The sequence below is a fragment of the Mirounga angustirostris genome, unplaced genomic scaffold (genome assembly GCF_029215605.1).
Source record: "Mirounga angustirostris isolate CCGP_5_RB_7025 unplaced genomic scaffold, mMirAng1.0.hap1 SCAF_2, whole genome shotgun sequence".
NCBI lineage: Eukaryota > Metazoa > Chordata > Mammalia > Carnivora > Phocidae > Mirounga > Mirounga angustirostris.
In genome coordinates, this window is record NW_026991710.1 from 116,495,556 (window position 1) to 116,522,440 (window position 26,885).

At 42.8% G+C, this 26,885-nt stretch overlaps 1 protein-coding gene and 1 pseudogene across 3 annotated transcripts in view; both read left to right on the forward strand.

Moving 5' to 3' along the window:
- The first annotated feature begins 273 nt into the window (after positions 1-273).
- On the forward strand, positions 274-515 carry LOC123847522 (metallothionein-1E-like; annotated as a pseudogene).
- A 6,302-nt stretch (positions 516-6,817) lies between these two features.
- Positions 6,818-26,885, forward strand: part of NOCT (nocturnin) — a 31,029-nt gene continuing 10,961 nt past the window's right edge. Inside the window, exon 1 of one of the 3 annotated variants that reach the window (XM_045880436.3) lies at positions 6,818-7,364. In XM_045880436.3, the coding sequence (XP_045736392.1) occupies positions 7,166-7,364 (199 nt within the window). In that variant the 5' untranslated portion in view covers positions 6,818-7,165. Of the gene's footprint in view, positions 7,411-26,885 lie in introns of all 3 variants that reach the window. The other 2 variants (XM_064585078.1, XM_064585079.1) reach the window with 2 other exon arrangements.

The following is a 26,885-nucleotide window of genomic DNA, read 5'->3' on the forward strand; positions in this document are numbered from 1 at the left end:
GGAGAGGGAATACAAGCAGGGGGAATGGGAGAGGGAGAAGCAGGCTTCCCACTGAGCAGGGAGCCTGACATGGGGCTCCATCCCTGGACCCTGGGATCATGACCTGAGCCGAAGGCAGACGCTTAACAACTGAGCCACCCAGGCGCCCCAATATATACTCTTTAAAAAGTATAAAAATGAATAAAAATAAGGAGAAATTGACCGTATCTCCAGCCGCACCAGTGTCTCTCTGTGTCGCCTGCTTTGGACCTCATTCCTCACCTTGGGTCGAAAATGGACCCCAACTGCTCCTGCTCCATCCGGGGCTCCTGCACCTGCGAAGCGGGTAAGTGCACCCCTGCAAGTAGAGCTGCTGGTCCTGCTGCCCCGTGGGCTGTGCCACGCATGCCCAGGGCTGCATCTGCCAAGGAGGCATCGGGCAAGTGCAGCTTCTGTGCCTGATGTGGGCAAGAGCCCGTTCCAGATGGAAATAGAGCGACGTGTACAAACCTGCAGTTTTAAAACATTTTTTTATATTACCCTGTTTGCTACATTCCTGTTTCTATGAAATATGTGAATTATAATAAAAGTTGGTGACCTAAAAAAAAATAATAAAATCCTTTGCTTATGTACTTATCTTTTAAAGAATAAGATACGGGCTTTTTATTCTGAGCTAGTCACCATGTTTTAATTTTAATCATAAGAAAGAATATCTGGTTCATAAATAGGAGGCAGGGAATACTAATAATTTCACATGGCATCATTGGACCTTGCCTTCCACAAGTAAGACCATGAAATACCTTTGGATGTTATAATGCAGGAATAAAGAGGAAATCTGATGGTTCCCTGAGGCCACGCAGGATAAGAGATTAAAATCTAATTTCTGGTCATGGACTACTACAAAAGTTTGAGTGTCCATTCCTGAGTCAAAGAAAACGGGGAAAGGTTTTTGAAATTTGAAGGTTTTATATTTGTAGCTGTGTAAGTCTGTCCTCCAAGAAGTAGATGCCAAGAAGTAATTAACTGTGAAACCTGAAGCGGCCACCCCACAGTCTACAGTAACCTGATTTACTGTTCCACTGTCTTCATTAGCATAACTTTACTATTGCAGGAGACTCTTGCCCAGGCAAATGACTTTATTGTTCATTCCAGAACTTGTTTGAAAGATCATCAGCTCTTTAATAGAAAGCATCAACATTTTTCCTACCAACACTCTTCTGACTCCCAGCCTCCTAATCCTTCCCTTGCCGTTTCCCCCAATCCTAAATCACTGTCATGTCACAATTTGTACCTATTCGCCTCATTGAGAGACCTGCCTTAAACCAAACTTCAAAATCTCCCTAAAAACAGGCCTCGCTCTTCCTCCTTTGAGACACAATAAAGCTCTCTTGAGGTGGTAATTCTCCTGTGCACCAGTGAGCAATAAACTCAGTTTTATCTTGTCGATGATATTTGGGAACTGGCATTTAATACATGCAAAAGATTTGTTAGGGCAAGTTCTGTGAAGGAAATGGGAAGGACCTGGAGGAGGCTGAGAGAGCTGCCATCCTGAAGAAGGTCTGAGGCAGGATACAGGGAAAGCGGGAAGGGAAGAAAGGAAGAAAGAACATTAGGTGGCAATGCAGTTCTCAGAGAATTTGGTAAGGCCAGTGTGGGGTTACCGAGCCAAATTCAATTACTCCTCAAAGTAGTCCTACATTTTGCAGGAACCCGACTGCCTTGGTGCCCCTGGGGGGCTCAGTGCACATCAGCTGCGCTGTGGGAAGCAAGACCCCAGCGGTGATGGGGGTCAGAGCAATCACACCTTTGCAGTCACTGTCGATGTAAGAAGACTCGTTCTCCTGACTCAGGATGCCTGATGATTCCCGCCTCTGAAAAGACAACTTACAAAAAGTGTGACCTTCTGAGAAAAAGCACATAATGAATGAAAAAACTCCAAAGGAGTCTAATATAGATTTTTGAGTGAATATAGTAACTATAAAAAATTTAGTCAAAGCAATTGGGATTTTTTCTGCATTTTAAAATATGCTCAAAATAATATCAGTTATTAAATTCAGTTTATTGGGGGGCCTGGGTGGCTCAGTCGGTTGAGTGTCTGACTCTTGATCTGGGCTCAGGTCTTGACCTCTCAGGGTTGTAAGTTCAAGTCCTGCGCTGGGCTCCATGTTGGGTGTGGAGCCTACTTAAAAATAAATAAATTCAGTTTACTAATTCAGTTATTAAAAACTAAAGAATAACTTATAGTGATAGAACTTGAGAGTCCTTATTACTTTGTTTCATTTTGTTTGACTACTTATCAACTGATATATTTCCAGTCTCTGACAGTGCTATGTACTGAATTGTGTCCCTCAAAATTCATACGCTGAGGGCGCCTGGGTGGCTCAGTTGGTTAAGCGACTGCCTTCAGCTCCGGTCATGATCCTGGAGTCTCGGGATCGAGTCCCACATCGGGCTCCCTGCTCAGCGGGGGGGTCTGCTTCTCCCTCTGACCCTCTTCCTGCTCATGCTCTCTGTCTCTCATTCTCTCTCTCAAATAAATAAATACAAAATCTTAAAAAAAAAAAAATTCATACACTGAAGCCCTAACCCCCAACGTGACTGCATTTGGAGATAAAGCCTTTAGGAAGGTAATTAAGGTTAAATTGATGAAGGATAGTTGGAAGGCGGGCAGGCAGGGACAAGGGGCCCCTACCCTAGGAGGAAATCACCTGTAAAAGGATTTTACACATGGAAGGAGCCCTCCACCCTTTCCTGTATGATAAATAGGTGACAAAAATCTGATCGGATGACATGCGCAAGGAAGGTTAATCAGATTAAAACGTTGGGCCAACAGGCCCATAAAAACCCCTAGACTTAGAAACTCTGGTGGCAACCCCCTCTCTCCTTGGGAACTTTGTACTATTACTTTGCTATCGCTCAATAAACCTTGCTTTGCTATCCACCACTGTCTGGCCTACCTCTTTGTTCTTTGAAGTGGCATGACCAAGAACTGCGGGCACCAACAGAGAAAAAAATCCTGTAACAAAATGAGGTCATAAAGGTAGTGCCCTAATCCAAAAAGACTGGTGGCCTTACAAGAAAAAGAGAGGACGCCTGGCTGGCTCAGTTGATAGAGCATGTGACTCTTGATCTTGGGGTTGTGAGTTTGAGGCCCATGTTGGGCATACAGATTACTTGAAAAAAAAAAAAAAAGAGGAAGAGAGATTTCCCTTGCCCTCCAGCTTGCAAGTGTGGCCTTTTAATGTGGCTTTGCTTCAGACAGGGGATGTTAATAGAGAAACTAACAGAACTGCTGGGCAAACAGTAGCACTAAGCAGAAAGTCTCAATAGTAGAAAAACTACAATGTCTCTTATGTTTAGTGGGCACCTTCTCCTCAACTTCTATTTTGAGGTTTCTCCAATCTTAAGAGAAAAGTTCCAATCTTAAGAGAAAAAGAAAACTCCTGTGGTGCTTTATCCCATTGTTTTTCCTATTAGGTCTCCTGCCTTCTGGTCCCATTAATCCCATTAATAGTGCAATCCGATTTCCTCCACCATGACCACGCCTACCTGCCACTATTCACAGTGAGCTGAAGAGCCGCCTTCTGTCAAATTCAAAGGATTCAGTCCCCACCTTGATCTCTTGGGTGCATTCATCACTGCTACACCCTTCTAGAAACTTTCTGTCCCCTTACTTCTAAGACACCAATCTCTCCTTGTTCTCTGACTAGGTCTCATGTCTCTCTCCCTTCTACCAATCCTTAAAGGTACATGTTTCACAGGGAATTTTCTTTTTTTTTTTTTTAAGACTGTATTTATCTGTCAGAGAGAGAGCACAAGCAGGGAGAGCTGCAGGCAGAGGAAGAAGCAAGCTCCCCGATGAGCAAGGAGCCCGATGGAGACTCGATCCCAGGACCCTGGGATCATGACCTGAGCTGAAGGCAGACGCTTCATGGACTGAGCCACCCAGGCGTCCCACTTCACAGGGATTTCATCCCTAGTGCTTTTCCTATCTCACTCAAAAGTCTTTTTGTGGGTGACCTCACTATCCATGGCTTCAACTCCGGAGCTCTTAAGAGTGTTTGGCCCTGACCCTGCTATGAACTCCAAGTCCATAGTTTTTATTTGTCTACAAAGTGACTCCACGTGGGTGTTCCATGAGCGCATCACAATTACATGTTCTGACCTTAACTCAGTGTTAAAAGCCGCATTTCCACCTGTTTTCCTTATTTGGTACTGTTATCCACCAGTCACCCAAGTCATACCCAGACTCTGTCCTCTCCTCCCACGACCTTTAGATTTAATTTGTCATGCAACCCTGTGGTTTCTGTCTCCTTCATAGTTCTTAAACCCTACTCTTTTCCACCATCACTGCCCCCAGTTTATTTGCTGAGAGAGGAAGAGAGATGTACATCAGAATCACCTGTGTGGTTAAATAAATAAATAAATAAATAAGCATTCTTGCCCTGCCCCCCTCCCGAGATTCCAAACCAGCATATGCTCTTCCTTACTTGCCCTGTTCTGATTCTTCCCCAGCCTCCAGTCCATCTTCCACACTGCTGACAGAATGATCTCTCAAAAACGAAACCTTAATAGTGCAAACTATCTGCTTATTTTTTCAGAGGTTCTTCAGAACCTTCAGCATAAAGTCCAAACTCTTCTGAAAACCCTTCACACTTTGGTTCTTGCCCACAGCCTTCCACCTCATCTCCTGCCACTCCCTTAAGGGCACCCTGCACTCCAGCCTTATCAAAGTGTGGTACTTTCTGTTCCTGGAGCATCCCTCCTTTCTTTGCCGTGCTGTTCTCAGTGGATATCACCCCTCATCCCTTCCTGCTTAGAAGTCACCTTGTTCCAAAAGCCTCTCCTGTCTTCTCCGGGCAATTAGGCATTGTCTGTGTTTCCACAGTATCTTGTTCATATCACGATTCTATATTTATTATCGGATAATTATATGTGTTTATACAATGTCTCACCACTAGCCTGTGAACAGACTGTTCAGTTCATTATTGTATGCCCTAACGTAGAGCCTGGCACATAATATGTACTCAATAAATGCTTGCTGAATGAATTTTTGAAGTAAGTTTTTTTTCTTATGTTATGTTAGTCACCATACATTACATCATTAGTTTTTGATGTAGTGTTCCATGATTCATTGTTTGCATATAACACCCAGTGCTCCATTCAGTACATGCCCTCTTTAATACCCATCACCAGGCTAACCCATCCTCCCACCCCCAAAGTTTTATGTTTTTCTGATTGCTTAAAGTATACAGTGTTTAATATGTCATAAAAATAATACTACTGACCCATTCTCAGGATAGAATTGTCCTTTGAAATCCTTTTAATGATGACAGTTTATATTTGAACAGTACTTTTAACTTTTCAAAGCACTTATCCCCCAACATTGTATTTTGAGTATTTCCTTACATAGGGGGAAAAAAAGTGAACACCCACATACCCATCACCTAAATTCTAATTCGACATTTTGTTATCTTAGCAAAACACTTTTTATGAGCTAATTTTATTATCACCCTTCATTTCATGTAATGACTAAAGTATGATTCTATGTTTTATAGTTAAGGAACCTGAGACCAAGAGAGCTTAATGACTTGCTAAGGAGATTATCTCCTGGAGTTGTGATCAGCTTGTGCTAGCTGACTCATCCATGCCCTCTGGGTATTGGATATATAACCAGGGTCTGAAAAGTATTTTGAATATCCTTGCTAATGAAAAGCTTCCAATTCCACAAGATAAGAGAAGCAGCAAAATCATGGGAAACCCACCAAGAAAACATTTCTAGCTCATAAGTCATCCGAAGAGGAATCCAGTCTTGGGTCGCCCTCCCCCTCACTCCACTTTCATTCTGGTTAGTCATTTCCTACCCGATGGGAGATGTTTCTTCCATCCATTCTTTTCCAGTACCAGATACAGATCTAGAATATCTTTCATCTCAGCTGCTCTACTTTCTCCTGCCTTTTCATTTGCCAGAGGCACATGACCTCCAATTAAAACACGACCCTAGTCATCTTTGTGTAGCTCACAAAACTTTATAACAAGTCACGTTTCCTACCAAATTAAGTCTGGTATAATCTCTGCCATCCACACCATAACCTATCTAAGTATCTGTCTTCTTACTCCTTAGCTTCCATCCTACATAACTAAGAGTTGTTGTTTTTCCAAACATGCCCAGGGTTTTCTTATTTCCTTTCTTCATGTATAAATCACCACCACTCCCCTCCCAAATTCCACATGTGTTAAATTCTAGACCTCCAACTCATGCCAATTCCGATAAACCTTCAAGAATCCTCAAGCCTGGGTTGTTGTTGTTGTTGTTTTTTCCCCTCTAAACATTTATTTTATTTCAAATTTTATCTTTTTTGGATCTTGTGGCACTTAGTTTAATCTACCTTGTAGATCTTTAGGGTCTGATTTCTCTTGCTACCTTCTGCCCCCTTTGCCTGCGTATACCACCACTGAAGAAAGGGACATTTTCATATCCATCATGGCCCTCGCACACAGTCGGTGCTTTATATGCTTAATTTCATTTAACGCAGCATATGTTTCCGAAGGGATGGGGGCGGATGCCCTTTTCTGTATTCACACTTACACTCACACGCACACACGCATGTGGTCTTCCACCTGGACACACACGTGTCCCCAGAGCCACAGCCCTGAACGGTCTCGGGACTCTCAGCCTGTGGGCGCTTCCATTCCAGCCAGCGGAAGGGGAGGCTCCATTCCTTTAAAACCCTCTAACAGATACTTGCTACCTTACACCTCCTACAGCTTCCACCCTACAAAAATCTTAAGATCTCCTTCCTGTCGAAATAGGCTTACCCCGAGTCCGGGAACCCCCGCCTCGTCGCGCCAGGGTCCGGTCCCACGGATCCCCCCTCCTGGTCTCGCTTGGTCGCGCCCGCTTTGTCAGCGCGCCGCGCTCGCCGGTTACCCTCCAGCTCTCGCCGGCCCGCGGCAGACAGCGCCGCCGCTGCCCCGGCTGCCTGGGCTGCTGTTGCTCGCGCGTCTCCCTCTCGGACTCCCCTGCCCAAGACTGCCCCTCGGCCTGGCCCGGGCGACGAGGACCCTGAGAGCGTCCGCTCGGGCGGCCCCCGAGAGTCTGCTCGGTTCGCCGGCTTCGACCTCGGCCAGGCTCCGCTCCTCCGGCGCGTGAGCGGCCTCGGTGGTTGCGGCGCCGGCGCCCGGCATGTATCAGAGCCCGCGGCGGCTCTGCTCCGCCCTGCTGCAGAGAGACGCGTCCGGCCTGCGCCGCTTGCCCAGCCCCGGGCTGCGCCGCCAGTCGCCTCCGCCGGCGGCCGCCCCCCGGCCTGCGTCCCCCCGGCTCCTGGCGGCGGCCTCGGCGGCCTCGGCGGCCTCGCGCGCCGCGCGGTCGTGCTCCCGAACAGGTGAGTGCGCGGTGCCGGGCGGGGAACGCCGCGGCTGCCCGAACAGGTGAGTGCGCGGTGCCGGGCGGGGAACGCCGCGGCTGCCCGCGCGCCGCCGCCGCCTGGAGACGGCGCGGAATGAATGGGAAGTCCCGGGCTGCGGGGGCGTGGGGTCAGGCCGGGAAGCGGGTCCTCCTCCTCCTCCTCGCTCCGCTTTCCCTTTCCCCTACCTGTCCTGGGGCTTGCATCACGTTCGGTAAGACCTGGACCACTCTCCAGGGTCCCGGTTGATCCCTGGATGCGGTGCCTTCGGCATTTCGCGTTCCTGACTTAACGCTGCCCCTGCCCCTTCCAAGGCCGCAAATTAACTTGTGTCTGTTTTATGGAAATTTTGTGTAGAAAAAAGTCACCTAAAGGGATGTTTTTTGATCATGTAGCTTTTGTATGATTTAGATGTTACGAATTTTTTTTTTAAGCCATGTTACTCGTATAGTAACACACTTGGACTTGTTTTACATTTATTTGGATTTTTTTCGGAGCCTTCCACTCTTACTACTTGGTCCATCTGTGTCCTGTATACCTGGGTTAAGATCTTGTAAAGGTGATGCCTTTCGCTTGTCAAGAGCCAATTTTATACATCACACACCCTGGACTTTCCCTTTTTTGCTACCTCCGTTTCTGCCTGAGGACACATTACCGTGTCCACAAATTATTACAAATTAATGATTTGTAAATGAGAAATGAAGGTTCTCTTTCAAAACTGGCAATTCATCACACTAAAAGTGCCTTTTGGCTGTGCTCAAGTTAGGTTATTGCTATTCAAAACATTCGTCTGACCATCCTACATTATAAATACATTTTGTTCAGAAAGTTTGGATTAATTAGGACAAATTGAACAGTAGAAGGAACAATGTGGCTTTAATGAAAGTGATAATCTGAAGGTGATTGAGTTAGAACTAAGACTTTAAACTCTTAGATTATTATTGGTGGGTGGTTAGGCTAAGACGTACTTTTAAAATTAGGGTGCTCACCTGGTTACTTAGACTCTAAACTCCATATTTTTTTTTTTTTTTAAGATTGATTGATTGATTGATTTGACAGAGAGACACAGTGAGAGAGGGAACACAAGCAGGGAGAGTGGGGGAGGGAGAATTGGGGGAGGGAGAAGCAGGCTTTCCTCCGAGAAGGGAGCCCGATGCGGGCGGGGCTCGATCCCAGGACCCTGGGACCATGACCTGAGCGGAAGGCAGGCGCTTAAGGGCTGAGCCACCCAGGCGCCCCTAAACTCCATATTCTTTAGAAAGGGTGGACTTGACAGTCCTATTCAAGTTTTTTGGCTTTTTGGGTTTTATTCTGCGATGAACACATTCATTACATGAAATTACACTGTTCCTATTCCCAGGATTTCTTTTCTCCCCCCGCCCCAGCTTTATAGGAATTTGGCACATTGTGAAATAGCTGTTAGTATGGGTGCCACCTAGTAACTGTTAGTTTCAACAGGTCGTTGTTAGGTTTGAGGTGGGAGAAGTAAAAAAGAAAACCAGTTCGTGTCTCCTCCTGTACCAGCTCATATCTCAAGAGTCCCTCAGGCCAAGGTAGTCAGTAGGTACATCTTGGGAACATAGATAGCTTGTATAACACAGATGGCGGATAACTGTGCTGAGGAAGAAAGGTCAGGTTAGATAGAGCATTTGGAATGTTAGGCTTTTGACACAGAAAGGTGTTTAATGAACTTTTTAAAAGTCTCTGAAAACCCTAGTTTTACAAATAAAGAAATTGAAAGAAATTTTGGTACTTAAACTTAGTTACTACAAAATCTAGGCAATTTTCCTTTTTCCTGCAGTTTTAGCTTCAGCTGCTTGTTAGAAGAAACATGTGAATACATTCATTCGCTTATTGCTTGATCTTCATTGAAGAAATTTTTGCAGAATGCCTCACACACTGTAGGTGCTTTATTAGGAGGTAAAAGAATGTGAGCCTTAGTCTGCCTTTACAAAGTTTACTCCCTAATAAGAGAGAGAAGAGCTTGCACACAAAAAAATAACTGTTTAATGAAATGAAACACCTTTTCTTCTCTTACAGTTAAAGTTTGCACATGGCACAAGGGTGCTGGAGATTGGGAAGTCCCAATCTTTTTAGCCTTCAAGAAATGGTTGATATTTGAGCTCAGCCTTGAAACATGGTTAGGATTGAAAGAAATTAAAACATTTTATTTGGGAAAAGGCAGGAGCAGAAAGAGAAAAGCATGAAGCATGGATGCAGCAGGGTGAGAGAAGAAACTGTAACATGTTTTCCAAAGACCCTCAGAACCAGCATTAGGTGCTTTTAAAAATGCAGATTAATGGATCCTGCTATAGACCTATTAATAGACTTGTTATTGGGCGCCTGGGTGGCTCAGTTAGTTAAGCGACTGCCTTCGGCTTAGGTCATGATCCCGGAGTCCTGGGATGGAGTCCCGCATCGGGCTCCTGGCTTGGCGGGGAGCCTGCTTCTCCCTCTGACCCTATCCCCTCTCATGCTGTTTCTCTCTCTCTCTCTCTCTCTCTCTCTCAAATAAATAAATAAATAAAATCTTAAAAAAAAAAATAGACTTGTTATTGGTGGGCCCCAGATTCCAGATTATTCTTATATGTCCTAAAGTTTAGACATCTGGCAAGAGACGTCATCAGGTAGCTAAAAGCTACTCTTCCCTCCAAGAGAGTCTGTTGAGAGGCTGGGAGTAGGTAATGAGTCCCGACCCTTGACTGCATTTGATAATCATTTCCTTCCTGACTTATGCCCCTTGGCAATCAGAGGTTACTGGAAAGATGAGTAGTACGGTCATCAAATCCTAGGTTATTAGAATTTAAAGGGGGAACTTGGAGACAGTCTCAGTGTTTTGCTCTCTTTTCTCACCCAAGGACAGCACCCCCATAAAGAAGCAGCAATTGCCACAGTTACTGTACTAGATGAAATGCAGTCAGCAGTCATCTATGGGTTTTGTTTTTTTTTTAAGATTTTGTTTATTTGACAGAGACAGAGATAGCAAGAGCAGGAACTCAAACAGCAGGAGTGGAAGAGGGAGAAGCAGGCTTCCCCCCCGAGGAGGGAGCCAGATGTGCTACTCCATCCCAGGACCCTGGGATCACGACCTGAGCCGAAGGCAGATGCTTCACGACTGAGCCACCCAGGCGCCCTCATCTGTGGGTTTTTAAGTGCTATCTTCCCGATCCCTCCTCCTCATATAATTAAGAGTTGGCTGAATTACTGTTCACCACCACTGGAACATGTTGCTTTATTCTTGGTACAATTTTAAAAGCAAATACCAGCTAATTTCAGGAGGCGGCTTTATTTAGTATGTCCCTTAACTCTGTGAGTAAGCTGTTTATGAGAGAGAAGAAATGGGAAAGCTTATAATTATCAAGTTTCTACAGAATAAATTGCTTTCCTTGTGGAAGAACTAAGGTATCATTTTCCTGTAGCATTCAGTGCTAAGAGTTTAAGTAGTAAGCTATTGGGGGCGTTTGAGTTAGTAACCATGGCTTCAGAATCACATTCAACACACTTAAAATATATGAACATTTGTAAATCATTTAATCTTGCTTGCTGTCTCAACACTGGACTTTACCTAGAAAAAATAAAAATTTATATCATTCAATCCACAAGTTTTATTGAACACAGTACACTTAAAAGGTTCAAATGTTGCATCACATGACTAAGTGCGGCAGGAATTGAGAAGAAAGAGAAATCAGTGTGGCTGGATTCATTGGAAAAAACTGCTTTGAATAGGTAAAAGGAGGGTACATCCATGGAAGGGAGCACGGTGGATGACAGGAGGGAGAGGAGACCTCGTGAGAAGGTGGCAGGTATGGGAGCAGTGATGAACACTATTAGAAAAAGAGGTACTTCCAGAATCTGGGACACTTGTTAAAATACAGGTTTCTTGTCTTTCACCTATGTACTTGAATCAGTTACTTCCGGGAGAAGCCTGGTTAAGTTGTATATTTAACAAGTGCCCCAGGTGATTCTTCCTGGAAAACTTGGGGGAGTATTTTATAAGTTCCACTCCTCTTTCCAAAGGTATTTATTTCTGGGAAGTTTGGGAGAGGATTCTGGAAGAGTGTTAAAGTCTTTGAGCTTGGGCCCCAATGCAGTTTAGGAGGCCTCTGAGCAAGAACATTTACCTGAACAAAAGCAGGCTTTATGAAAGGGAAGGAGTTGGTGTATTTATGAAAATTCAGTGAGGAAAACTTGAGACTGACACTGTACTGGATGTGGATCGGTGTAGTTGTACAACTTTGGGAGTGGGTAGGTGGGTAAAAATAATGCCATGTAGGTTTTGATGATGTCTACCAATGAAGGAGTGAGGGCATTTATTTTCTGATTTATTGGAAGGAGGAGAAGGAAGTGAGGAAGCATCTGTGTTTGCTTAAATTCTAATCAGGGTTTATATACTTGAATAAATACTGAGAAATTCAAAGATGATGTGCACGGGTATTTGGCTTCATACTAAACTCACTTGTACTTTCATGAAAAGCAGTTAAAAAACATTTTGGATTTATTGTTAGAATAGGCAAAAACCGGGGCGCCTGGGTAGCTCAGTCAGTTAAGTGTCTGACTCTTGGTTTCAGCTCAGGTCATGATCTCAGAGACATGATCGAACCCCCTCCCCCACCGCCGTTGGACTCCTCGCTCAGCATGGGGTCTGCTTGAGATTCTCTGCCTCTCCCTCTGCCCCTCCCTCCCACTTGCTAGCTTGTAACCACTCCTCTCTTTCTCTAAAATAAATAAATCTTAAAAAAAAAGAATAGGCAAAACCAGCCTTCCCACAAGAAGGAGTAAGACCTCAAGTGGATAATTTTAGTTGTCCGCTTGTCTCCATGGAGTGTCAAAGCAACACTTAACATACTGGTTACCATGAGTTCTATGTCAGGGATGTGGGCAGGAGTGCTCAGGGGAAAGAGGGATAAAGAAAATTATTACTGTCATATTTGAATGCCCCCCCCCAAAAAAATACTTTTTTTTCCTTCCAGTATCAACAAATGCCTGGGCCCACTCAGATCTTCTGAATTTTAACATGAGGACTGAGCATCTGGTGATTCTGATGTACAGTGCAGACAGACAGCCCTTACTGACCACACATACAGGTGGACAGCCAGCCAGTGAGATCTGTTTTACTAAATGCACAGAAGCCTGCTAGAAGTTTCTCACCAATGCATTGATTCCCATGCCTCCAAAAGTTAGATTCTGCTATTGGATTATGAGGGATTGTGCAGAAAGGAAAATTTTTATATGTGTATATATGTGTAATACATATATATGTATATGTACACTTACTTTTTTTTTGAGAGAGCTCGGGAAGCGGGTTGCAGAAGGAGAGAGAGAATCTCAAGCAGGCTCCACTCCCAGCTCAGAGCCCAGGGCTCAATCTCAGAACCCTGAGATCATGACCTGAGCCAAAATCAAGAGTCAGATGCTTAACTGACTGAGCCACCCAGGCACCCCGAAAGGAAATTTTAAAGCCAGCTTTATTATTCCATCTTCAGAATTGGAGTAGTATGAGAAGTCCACCAAAGGAAAAGTTACAGTGAGACAAAATTACAGTAAAGAATTGCAGTAGGATGTCCAGGGAGTCCTTTAATCTTGTCCTCCTGCTCCCACTGTCTTCCTTTCCTCCAGCCCTTTGAGCTTCCAGTCCTTGAGCAGGTCCATTGCCAGTCTGCAGATAAACTTGTGTCAGGGTACAAAGTAAATTAGTTTGCAGATTTTAAAGATACCTTGAATATAATAGTTTTATATTTCCTTTTTATGTTTTGCTGTCATAGGTATCAACCATTATTGAGGGACTGCTGAAAGAAGTTTCTTTCAAATCTTATAGGTCAAATAGTTTTGCTGAGACATATTCGGGAATTAGTTTCTCTTTCAGATGGTTCATCATTTTGAATTTTATTTGGAAAAAAGTCATGATGATTTTTTAAATTAAGTTTTTAGAAAATTACAGGAGTAACACATGCCCATTAATAAAAATCTTTTGGATAATTTTGTCAACTCTGTCATCTCTTATTCTCATGTTCTTGAACTCCTGTTAGACAGATGGCCATGTGGATCTATCCTCTGTCTCTTCTCTCATTTTTTAATGTCTTTATCTCCTCTCCATTTTGTGAGTTTTTCTATTTCTATTTTGCAGTCATTTTAAAGTCTAGACATTTTCTAGTTCTCTATGCCTTTTTTGATAGAATCCTATTCTTGTTTTGTGTCCATATTACTTTCCTGTAGCTTTATTTGTCAGAAGAGAGGGAGCACAAGCAGGAGGAGTGGCAGGTAGAGGGAGAAGCAGGCTCCTCCTGAGCAGAGACCTGGAACCGGATGTGGGGCGGATGCTGGCTTAATCCCGGGACCTAGGAATCAAGACCTGAGCCAAAGGCAGATGCTTGACCGACTGAGCCACCCAGGCGTCCCTCTTCTGTAGCTTTAAAGATATGTAGATATGTATGCCTGTTTCTCCCACAGGCCTCTAGTAAAGGGGAGAGCAGTTTATGTGTTCTGTAAGTGGGAGGGTTATGCGGTGGGTGGACAGGTAGGCTTCCCTAGGAGGGAGCAGGCTGGAGACCTCCACCTTTGCCAAAGCTGGGAAGACTTCTTTCTGTTTGCTAATTTAACTCCTCACTCTACTTTTTAAATATTCTTGAGGTCAGAGTTAGACTTTGATCTGGTCTGCTTTTCTTTCTTTTTCTTTCGCTCTCTCTTTCAAGTTTTTATTTATGTATTTATTTAGTCATCTCTACACCCAATGTAGGGCTCAAACTTACAGCCCCGAGATCAAGAGTCTCATGCTCTTCTGACTGAGCCAGCCAGGCGCCCCCAGTCTGCTTTTCCTTTAGCTCTGTCACCCTTGGTAGCCCTTCCAAGGCATATATCCCACTTTTCTTTAAAGCATTCTCTGGTTCTGTCCCACAGGCAGAAGCCACCCTTGCTGGCCTCCGTCTGAGAGGGGTAGTAGGGTAACTAGCACAGCTGTTTCAGAAGTCAGAGTTGAATTAATTACCCTAACAATTGCCCCTCAGCTTTTCCTGCCCTTTTTCTTTGTTGACTCAGCTTGTAGTTTCTTCAGAGCTCCCTTGGGAAGAACCATATTTAATGGACCTTTGGTAACTTGTACTGCATTTTCCTCCACTCTGATTCCTCTGCTAATGCAAACCTGTCAGTTTCTACCCTCCTGGAGTTCTTCCAAATTTTTGGCCCATTGATGGCGTCCTTTCTTGTCTTCCCATATTATTGTTTCATTCTTTTTAAAAATTTGAATACACATACTTTATTCCTGAAAGCTCTTAGGAAAGAGAGAGTGAATGTATGTTCTACTCCATACCTGGTAACCTATTGAGTGTAACATACCGATTACCTTTTTTTTTTTTAATTATTTGTTTCAATTCCCATTTTATCTTTTTTTTTTTAAGATTTTATTTATTTATTTGTCAGAGAGAGAGACAGAACACAAGCAGGGGGAGAGGCAGGCAGAGGGAGAAGCAGGCTCCCTGCCGAGCAAGGAGCCCGATGTGGGACTCAATCCCAGGACCCTGGGATCATGACCCGAGCCGAAGGCAGCCGCTTAACCGACTGAGCCAGCCAGGCGTCCCTCAATTCCCATTTTAAAAATGAGTGGTAGGAATAGAGATTTTATTTTATTTATTTATTTTTTTTAAGATTTTATTTATTTGCCAGAGAGAGAGAGTGTGAGAGCACAAGCAGGGGGAGCGGTAGGCAGAGGGAGAAGCAGGCTTCCCGCTGAGCAGGGAACCCGATGAGGGACTTGATCCCAGGACCCTGGGACCATGACCAGAGCCGAAGGCAGACGCCCAACTGACTGAGCCACCCAGGTGTCCCAGGAATAGAGATTTTAAAGCTGTTAACAATTTCACTTCAGATTGTAAAAGATGATTCTTTTCGTGCATGTGCCTTAATTATTCAAGGCAGGCCATGGAAATTTATATGTGAAAATTGTTTTCCCCTATTTCAAGTGACTGAAAATCTTCCACTGGTTTTGTGAAATGTATACAAAGTGGCTGTAAAATTTCATTTCAGTATAATCTAGGACAGGGGTCTGCAAACTTCTGCTGTAAAGTAGGAAGTATTTTAGGCTTTGTGGGCCATACATCTGTGTCACACCTACTCAACTCTGCCATTGTAGTGTGGAAGCAGCCCTAGACAGTACATAAGCTTATGGACCCTGAAATTTGAATTTCATATAGTTTTCCCATGTCATGAAATACTATGATTTTTTTTTCAAACGTTAAAAAATGTGCAAGATTACCAGCAGCACAAAACAGGGTGCCGGCTAGATGCAGCTCATGGGCTGTAGTTGGTGGACTCCTGATTACAAGGGAAAAAGTCTGTACTATCAGCAGATTTTTTTCCTTTTAGCTTTCATGTTTCCATTCATAACCGTAAAAATGGACCATTTTCTTGGGCATCATGTAGTAACACAGACTTAATGTCTTAGTGGAGAGCAGTTGTCCCACCAGCTTCTGTCAGTTTCTACCTTTTCACATTTCACTTCAGAGCATTATGCTAGAAAAACCCAGTTTGTAGAAATGGTTGGTCAACCAACAGTTGAGCACCAATTAAAACAGTTAACCTAAGCTTTGATTGTGGAGGGATTTCTTTTTCCTTAGTGATATTTTCTAGACGAATCTGGCTTGACTAAAGGTATGGCTCAGCCTGGAAAACCTTTTGGCATTCTTGTTTAGTGTGTGACTGCTGCCTAGTGAGGAAAGGTCGTTTGGATTGTCACACTGTGTCTAGGTGTTTGTATTTTTAGACACGTTAGGTTGAGAGTCATGACCTTCACTTGGTATCTCTAGTAAGGCCACGCAGGTTGTTGCTCTGCTTTGTACACTTTGTGACATGCCAGCGTGTGTGCCGTGTTGGCAGTGACGTTGGCAGATGGAGAAGGTGGAATTCGACCTCTGTTTGTTCCTGTGTGTGCCCTGGCAAGGCACCCTTGCAGTTGTCCTGACTGTCCGTCCTGCCGGAGATGCTGATGAGCAACAGTTCAAGGTGCAGGTAACTTGTCTCCGAGGCCAGACCCCTCAGTAGTTGTGCAATCTTGAAAAACTGTGTACTGATCTCATAACCTCAGTGTCTGTTGCTCTCAAATGATGACTGCAGGACCTACTTGATGGATTGTTGGAAAGAATAATGAAAATACTTGGAAGTAGTATGGCATATGCCGGGCTCTCCGATGTTAACAAACAGCCTTCTCTTTAAACCCAGAAAGTGAACTTTGCTAAATAGAATAGAATAGCTAACATTTAACTGACCACTTAGGATTACTAGGTATATCTAGTTTAACTCAATCCTCGCAGTAACCTGGTGAAGTAAATTAGAGTGATCCCCAGCTGTAGAAACTGAGGCACAAAAAAGGTGAATAACTTGTTCAGGATCTTATTTTTTTTTTTTTTTTTTTTTTTAAAGATTTTATTTATTTATTAGAGAGAGAGCACATGAGAGGGGGGAGGGTCAGAGGGAGAAGCAGACCCCCTGCTGAGCAGGGAGCCCGATGCGGGACTCGATCCCGGGACTCCAGGATCATGACCTGAGCCGAAGGCAGTCGCTTAACCAACTGAGCCACCCAGGCGCCCTGTTCAGGATCTTATTGGTAAAAGGAGGAGCTGGGATTTGACGCAAGCCAGCCTAACTTGAGTCCCTGGGTTGAAGACTGTTTTTGCTTCTGCTGAACTGTAGCCTGATGTTACTGAGAGAAGTTGAGGCTTTGGCCATAGGACTTTCACGTACTAACATACTTGATAGCTAAGTGCTCTGTGCATGCCTGTCACATTTAATCCGTGATGCTCAGTAACAAATTTGAAGACTGGACACTGACTAAAATATTTAATCCTCACCAGAAAATGGTATCTTCCTAAATTGGCACTTAGAATCCAGGATCCAGGAATTAATGTACTTCACGTCCACAGTCATATGCAAAATTTGAAGGTGCTTACGTGCATTTACCAGGTGGACCTGCATACTAATGCAGAGCGAGGGCCGGCCCCAACTGCAGTCTCACAAAATTCTAGAAAGATAGTTACTTTTCATAGTGACTCGGGACAAGTCACTTAAACTTCTGAATCTCAGTGTCTTCATCTGTGAAAGAGCCAAGGAGTTCTTGAGAGTAACAGATATCACAAGTAAAAGTGCTCAGCATACCATGAAGTGCTCTACTCTACCAGTGTAAGGCGGTTCCCCTGTCAGTGTTTGACAGGTTCCTTGGCACTTTGCTGTCTCTTGGCATCATTTCTTTCTTATTTATTTATTTAATTCCAGCATGGTCAGCACACAGTGCTAGAGTAAAGTTTCCGCATCTTTTCTTTTATCAACATTTTTAAAGGTACCGGGCTAGGTATTTGAGGAAATGGTAAACAAGGTAGACACAGTCCCTGTCCTCTTGGAACTCACAGTCTAATAAGTAAAGGACAGGGTTTGTAGTTCAAATGTCAAGGACAACTTAAGAGAAGCAGGCCAGGTGGAAGGAAGAGAGAGCCACCAGGGCTTGATTCATAAAGCTGTGCAGGCAGGGAAGCTAAAAATCTGTATTTATTCAGTAAATATTAAATAAATATACCTCATACCCAGCATCCAGGCTGGTTATGTTGCTTATCTTGTGGATATTACCACTCATTTGTCTTGAAGGTGGCTACATTTATTCAGGGGCTCTAAGAAGCCTAATGAAAATTTGCTTGCTACAATGATGTAAACTTTCTGAGGTGGTTCAACACATGGCCAGTAGATGGCAGCAAAGGATTGCTGTTACCATGATGCCTTCCTGTGACGTCTGTCGTTTACAGTTTTTGTGCGCTTTGAGGTTCCCTTGGGCCGAGGTTGGTCAGCTCCAGCAGCTTCCCAGGTGTGTATGCAGATTATCCTGGTTTTGTTTAGTTTTTGGTGTTTCATCAGCTTTTTTTTGGCCAAGCCACAGTTTCAGGAGACCAAGCTCAAACTAATCGTGAGAGAAATTCACAGACTGAATTGTTCGGGCAAACTCCAGTGTGCAACTGCTGGGTAACTAGAGACACATTATGTGGAGAGATGTCTTTCTGGTATGATTTCTAAGTGCTGTTAGGACTGCTTGGGATGGTAGGCCCAGTCAGTTTGGGACTCAAATGTTAGGATTCTCGTCCAGCATTCTGATTATTGGTGTGAAAGTGTTTCATTAAACCCTGATCATTTCCCTCTGATGGTTGGCACTCTTAGGAACTTATATTGTGGTCTGCCTATTGCTTCAGAAGTATGTATAATTGGTGATATAAAGAGTAAACATGTATTCTATATTTTAGTGATTCGCCCACTTTTGCTCTGTTTTCTAGGAAAGAGATGACCAAACGGGGGGATGTTTACATACTACTACTGTATTTCGGGAATCTCAATCTCAATTCTCTGGCAAATCTTTAAAGGCTATTATGAGGGAGGGAAGAGTTATTTGTTCCTATAAAGTAAAATAGCAGTTATTAATGTAAGGAATGAAGGCATCCAGTTCTAAATGGAAATGGAAATATGCTTATAGAAAGAAGAAAAGGCAGGGGATTGGAGTGGTATTGTTAAATCATAGCTAGGCATAAGAAATAAAGCTATTTTGATCTGCCTATTGTCTGTATAAATTATATAATGTGTATCACACTGAGGATGATGGCTGATACTTTTCCTAGTAAAATGCTGAGGAAAGAAATGAACTTTGGGGGAAAAATACAGTATGGGGTCAAATCAAAAATACCCATATCCAAATACATGTAAAATCGTCCTAGAAGCCAGTATGAGTGCCGAATAAAGTTTAACAGAGGTTTTGTCAAGATTTTGTACTTTTCAGTATCTTAATTACTATGGGGATGAATATTTGTGCTGTCTCGCCCGAAAAAATTGGCTTTGGATGTTGAGCTATTCTGAACCTTGGACGATTTTTTTCAAAGCTCCATATAGCAACCCCTTTTACGGCATAAACCTTAATTAAGTAGGATGGCTTGAAATCTGGGAATCAGACATGTATTTATGTGTGGAAAGAATTTTTTTTTTTAAAGATTTTATTTATTTATTTGAGAGAGAGAGAGTGAGAGAGAGCGAGTACATGAGAGGGGGGAGGGTCAGAGGGAGAAGCAGACTCCCCGCCGAGCAGGGAGCCCAATGCGGGACTCGATCCAGGGACTCCAGGATCATGACCTGAGCCGAAGGCAGTCGCTCAACCAACTGAGCCACCCAGGCGCCCCTATTTTTTTATTTTTTTTAAAGATTTTATTTATTTATTTGAGACAGAGAGAATGAGAGACAGAGAGCATGAGAGGGAGAAGGGTCAGAGGGAGAAGCAGACTCCCCGCCGAGCAGGGAGCCCGATGCGGGACTCGATCCCGGGACTCCAGGATCATGACCTGAGCCGAAGGCAGTCACTTAACCAACTGAGCCACCCAGGCGCCCTGGAACGAATTTTTTAAAATTCGTTCATACTCTAAAAGAAAAAAATGTGTTTTTTTTTTCAAGCCTTCTGATTTTTTTTTATTACTCAAAGAAGCTTCATTTTTTTATTTAGCTTTCTGACTCTGTGCTTGGGCTTTCAACACTTTCACAACGATTTTCTGCTCCTCGATAAGGAAAGCACGCTTGATCCTGTCACAAACACTTAGCACACATGGTACCACCATAGGCCCTGCTGACGTGTTTTTTCGTTTTGGGCAACCTCATAAGGACTTTAGGTTATTTTTCTAAAAACGGGTGAGAAACAATGAGAGTGGTTACTAAGTTACTTCCTCGTTGTAAAAAGGGCATAGTAAGAGTAGCTGCCTCTTAGGATTTGTAATGAGATTTAATAGAAAATGCAGTCAAAACAGGCAGAATTTGTAAATGGTGCATGTTAAGTTCAGTAATCCTTAGCTGTCACAGGCATCATTTTTATGACGGGTGGGAGAGGGAAGAAAGGTGCCCCATAATCTTTGCTTTCTTTTGTTTTCAAATTTACATAGCCTTACTACACTTACGTCCCTAACGTGGGTCTAAGCCTTGGTTGGCACTGTTTCAAGTACAAAAATAATACGTGTAGTCTTTAGTGTTCACTTTTACTTAATTCCCTAGCTTGGGATTTTGCACTTGTTTTGACATGATGGCTATATGATACCAGAAAGTTTTGGAAAATACAGTCTTGAGAAATAACTAAGTAAGCTCGAATGTTCTTGGGACTAGAAGCAGAAAAGAAAAACCGAACGCATGGGAAGAAAATGTATTGGGACTTCCCCAAATCCTTTCTGATTCCTCTGGTTTCATGACTTTATGAAAAGAATATTTTTGAAGTATAGAAAAATCTAGGTTGGATATCAGAAATAAAAGACAGAAGTAAGGGAAGAGTATCCCTGATTCGGGGATAGTTGTAGTCTCCAGAGCAGCATGGAGATAGCTTTACAGCAGTGACCTCTCAGCTTCTGTGGTCGTACGCTCTGCCGGTTTAAAACAAATGTAGGTATGTGCTCTATGTTCGTATGAATCATATACTTGTCTGCTTCCAATCTGTTGTTTGTCTCGTCTTTTTTTTTAGATAAAAAAGTTCTCATTTTCTTCCCAGGGGATTGCCTTATTTCATGTCCCCCAGAACAGGATGTCCACACTTAAATGATGGTTGATCTGGAATAGAAATTCTCACTTTTTACTCTCTGGATCCTTTTACATTCTTAAAAAATTCTGAGGACCCAAAGAACTTTTTGTTTATGTGGGTTATGTATTCATATGCATGTCGATAGATATGTTAGAAAGTAGAACATTTAGTATAATAAAGTCAATATTAACATAAATAACATTTTTATGGAAAAGTAGCTATATTTTCCAAAACAAAAAGACATTAGTTAAAAGAATGGCATTGTTTTACATTTTTGGAAATCTCTTGGAGTCTGGCTTAATAGGAGACTGCTAGGATTCTCATACCTGCTTCTACATTCAATATGTTGTGATATGTTGTTTTGGTTAAAGTCTTTGAAGAAAATCCAGTCTCTCACAGTTAATGTAGTTGGAAAAAAGTTATTTTAACAGCGTTTTTAGATCATTGTGAATATACTTTGTGGTAGATTCTATGTTAGTAGTTATTTGCAACATGGAATCTGGTGCCGTATCAGTGAACTTTTTGTATTCTGTGACTTATTTAAAATCAGTTGATCTGTCTGGTATTTTGAACGGATTTTTTACCCATGAATGATTTTGTATCGGTCATTTGGAAAATGTTGGTTAACTGGGCTATGCAGATCTTTCAAATATTATACAATATCAAAAAACAGCGTTAGTTAATAATACTACCCATCTTGTCAGAAGTCTTTAAGTTATTGGGAACCTGTCCTGCTCCTGATGGCAGATAAAAGTTTTCTAAAGTTTTCCCTTGAAAATTTTTATCATTGACACAAAAATGGTCTTGTTTTCCTTAAAGTGACAGGCTCACTTAATACATTTTAGTGAAAATACCTTGATATTCTTCCGAATCTGATTAACTACAGTTTGTCAGGTTTACCTTTGGGCAAAAATGGTGTTCCATGAAAAAAAAGGGGCTAGTTCATTTTGCAACCCTCGTGCTTTTCTATAAGATGTTCTATTTTGGTATGCAGCAAAAGTGCTTTATGTGTATCTTCCATTGTCACATATTAAAAAGACATGTCGGGACGCCTGGGTGGCTCAGTTGGTTAAGCGACTGCCTTCGGCTCAGGTCGTGATCCTGGAGTCCTGGGATCGAGTCCCGCATGGGGCTCCCTGCTCGGCGGGGAGCCTGCTTCTCCCTCTGCCTCTGTCTCTCTCTCTCTCTCTCTCTGTCTCTCATGAATAAATAAATAAAAATCTTAAAAAAAAAAAAAAAGACATGTCATTAAGGTTCCAGATTTAACAAAAACACTACTTCCTCATTAAGGACATTTTTAGGTAAAACTGACTTTTTTAAAACTGAGGGTGTGTGGTGGTGGTGAATACTATGGCTACTTGTGGAGTCTGATGCCAGTGCCTGATTCGTGCTAAGGCAGCAGCAGTTTTAACACGTTTGTGGGTACAACAGAGAGCAAACACGGTAAAACAGGAAAGTGGTGTCTTAGTATTATTATGAAAGTAGTTTTGGCCATGCATACCTACCTCTGAAAGGGTCTCAAACATCCCCAAGGGTCTCTATCTATACTCTCGGAAGACTGCTACTAGAACAGTTTCACTAGTGGGTTGTAAACTCAATTTCAGTGGGTCAAGACCAGCATTTTTAAAAAATGAAAGGGAATACCGAAGGAAGTAGCACATATGTACTGTAGAAAAAATAATTATTTTGTGAAACCCATCAGAGATGCCACGGGTGTGTACTGAGTTGGGAATGTTGGCTTTGTCACGTGAATTTTTACATTGACTGGCTTAAAATATGTATCTTACAAGTTATACATATAAGTATATAAATATTCATGTGCATTTATTCTATATGTTCACACAGTAACATGTGAAATGACATTTTTAACTTAAAGTGTTCATCACCGCAGAAATGCAGTATCTGCTGAGGAGTGATTAGACAAGGCATGAGGACCACCTTGGGCCAAAAATAAATAAATAAACCCAAGCAAAATTCCTAGGTGTAATCGTTTTATAAAAAATGTTTTAGGGACGCCTGGGTGGCTCAGTCAGTTAAGCATCATGATCTTTGGGGTCCTGGGATCGAGGGCTGCATCGGAAGCGGGGAGTCTGCTTCTCCCTCTCCCTGCCGCTCCCCCTGCTTGTGCTCGCGCTCTCTCTGGCAAATAAATAAATAAATTTTTTTTTTAAAGATTTTATTTATTTATTTGAGAGAGAGAGAATGAGAGAGAGAGAGAGAGCACATGAGAGGGGGGAGGGTCAGAGGGAGAAGCAGGCTCCCTGCCGAGCGGGGAGCCCGATGCGGGACTCGATCCCGGGACTCCAGGATCATGACCTGAGCCGAAAGCAGTCGCTTAACCAACTGAGCCACCCAGGCGCCCCTAAATAAAATATTTTTTAAAAGTTTTAGACTCATGTCTTTATTTTTATCCTCACAATAATCCTGGACATATAAAGATATAAGATATATGTTTGTGGCATGGGAAAAAAGCAGGTAGATGGCAGAGACAGCTAAATGGTTAGCTAATGGCAGACAGCAAGTGGAAAACCAGTCCTACAATACACATATCTGTAATTATCTCTGTATCTATGTATTTGTGTGTGTAGTAAGTGAAACGTGAATTCATCCTGATATCTCTGACTCTAGCTCAGTACCACATGATTCATCCTAGCCTTTTTTCCTTGCCTATCTGTAACTTCATTGTCTGTCAGTTGAGAAATACGGCTTGCACCATCTACTGTCCATTCACTTGTTCAACCCCAGTATGTTGTGAAGCAGTTTGGGAATTGTTAACACCTACTACCCCTGTGAGAAACTTTACTTAACTACATGCAGTTCCTTTAGTCTTGAGCTGGATAGTTTCCATTAAAACGCTGTTTTCCAAAATTACTCAGGTCACAGCTCCTTTTTTAATGAACCCCTTTTGTGAGATTGCCATACATTTGTTAGATTCATTTGTCAAAATCTGCGCTCCGTTTTGAGCTGATTCCATCTTCTGATGTTTTAAATTTGTACACGTTAAAGTTCATTCTTTTTGATGGGCAGCTGTATGGATTTTGACAAATGCATAGGGTGTGTATCCACCACCCTACCACTGTACAGAGCAGTTCCATCACCCTCAATTCCCCTAGTCAGCCACTGCTCCCCTGCAACCCCCATCCTCTGGCAGCTACCAATCCGCATAGTTTTGCCTTTTCCAGAGTGTCATATGAACAAAACCATTTAATATGTAAGTTTTAGGGTCTGGCTTCGTTCACTTACAAAATGCATTTGAGATTCATTCATGTTGCCTGGGTGTATCTTGCAAACCAACAGCTTGTTCCTTTTCTTTGCTGGATACTGTTTCATTATAAGGATGTACTATAGTTGTTTATCCATTCACAAGGTGAGGGCCTTTCTGGATTGCTTCCAATTTGGGGTGATTATTAAAACTGCTTCTTAACATTTGTGTACATATTTTTTGCATGAACATAAGTTTTCCGTTCACTGAGGTAAAATACCTATGGGCATGAGTTTTGAGCCATATGGTAAGTCTATGTTTAATTTGTAAAAACCTTCCAAACTGTCTTCCAGAGGAGCTGTACGTGGGAAGCAATAAATGGCAGTTTGTGAAGGAGTGGTATTTCATATTTCAATGTTTGATAGACACACCAGTAAAGCCATCAGGGCCTGGGCTTGATAATGCAGTATCTTTGCTGCCCTAGTTGAAATACTCCCATAGAGCTCGAGGGGCTGGGGGGATGAGCTCCGGTGCAGGAATGACACAGATTACACAGTTCTTACCTGAAGTGCACTAGCTTCTGTGAATAAAAGCTTCTCTTTGCTATATGCCTTTGGTCTATATCCAGAGGATTGGAGTAGTTGGTTTTGACAGTTCTGTTCAGGTTTATAGTGCTTTTGGGGAGAGGATTTGTGGGCTTCCTCGTGCCTATCATGTCCAGGGTCTCCTGCTTCAGTGGTTTTCCCTCTATTGTGTCACCCCCACTAGCAAACAAACATATAATAGCCTCCAAAAATTCTCTTGCCTCCATCTCTAGCCACAACTCCATTTCTCTCCTCTTTCAGGGCAGAATTTCCTCAGATTACTTCTCTGCTCTGTCCTATTTCCTCTTTTCCCCACAACTCCACCAAAAATTGGAAATCACTCTTGTTAAAGCCACTCAAGTCTTCCGTGTTGCTAAATCCAGATGGTCGGTCTGTATTTTTCTTGAACTATCAGGAGCATTTGACACAGGAGGTAACTACAGCTACTTCAAGGATGAAACACTTTCTTTACTTTGTTCCCAGGAAGATCATGCTCCCTTTCTTCTTTTCCAACTTCTCTGGCATGCCATCCTCAAGATTTTCACCACATCTTCCCCAATTTGCCCCAGAGCTCAGTCCTTGGACCTGTTTTCTCTCTTAACTCACTTTAGTCTCAAGTGTCCACTAACTTCTCCCAAATATTTATTTCCAGTTTGCTCCTCTCTCCTAAGCCTCAGTCATATCTAATTACCACACTCCTATTTTCTGCCAACCCCATCAAATCTTCCTAGCCGGTACTTGCAACTTTCATCTTTCTAATTGCTCTGCTGGCAACCTTTGGGACTCTTTTGGTTATTCTTTCTCTCTCAAACCATATCCAGGTTATCATTAAAACTTACTGGCTCCAATTAGAATTTTTCCAGAATCCAGCCACTTTAACTGCTATCACTAGTCAGAGCCACCACTGTCTTTTGCCTGGATGATTATTAATTGTCCTCTAATGGGTTTTCTCTGTCTGCCCTTAGTTCCCTACAGTGTAATGTTTTTGGGGTTTTTTTTTAAAGATTTTTATCTGACAGCGTGCACCCGCAAGCAGAGGGAGCAACAGAGGGAGAGGGTGAAGCAGGCTCCCCACCGAGCAGGGAGCCGGATGTGGGACTCATCCCAGGATCCTGGGATCCTGATCTGAGCTGAAAGCAGATGCTTAACAAAATGAGCCACCCAGGCGTCCCCAGTGAGATTTTTTTTTTTTTTTTAATGTAAATCAGATTCTTACTCCTGCTTAACATTCTCCAGTGGCTTCCCATATCAGATAAAAGCTCAAGTCCTTAGAATGGACTACAATGGGCTATATAATCTGCCCCCCTGTCCTCACTGCCTCCCTGACCTCATCGTTTTATTCAGTGTGTTGCTATTTATCAGCCTTGCCAAGCATGTTCCTTTCTCAGGCCCTTTGCATTTGCTGTTCTGTCCAGAATGTTCTTCCATTGTGTCTACATTAAGACTTCAGATTTATTTCCTTACCACCTTCAGGTCTCTGCTCAAATTCCATCTTTTAGTGAGACTTCCTGCATCCCACGTAAATAGCAACTCCCCACCTGCTAGCATTCCCTATTTCCTCTTCCTCCTTTATTTTTCTCCATAGCACTTTTCACCATATGACCATCGTCTTGTATTTCCCCACTGCAGTGCAAGCTTAGAGGACAGAGGACAGAGATCTTAGTCTGTTTGTTCACTGATCTACCTCCAGTGGGATAGAGTACTAGTCTGGTGTCCAGTGTGCGTATGTGTGTTTGGGAGAGAGAGGCAAGAAATTATGGTGGCTACCTATCTATGATGGACCAAGTAAGTGGTTTACTCAGGAATTAAAGCTCCATATTTTAAGTCTTATTTTTTTACAGCCTTTCTGATTATTGTTACCTGTCCTGATTGTTTTAACCCTTACTATACCCTATACCCTAGTAAGCACTCAGTTTTTCTCTATTAGTTGATGTGTATTAATCTTTCCCCAAATACTTGGTAACTTCTCGGGAGAAAAGATAACATGTATCTTACTGGTATGAAGTGCCCTTTTCAAAGCTCAGAGAATAGGGAAATAAGGATGTAAAATCAACATACTGCTGGTAAATTATCCCAGAGGACTGTGAGATTAGATTATGAAGATTAAAGTTTTGCCCCAGACCACACCCAAGAGAGTGAAAGGTAGAGGTGATTCA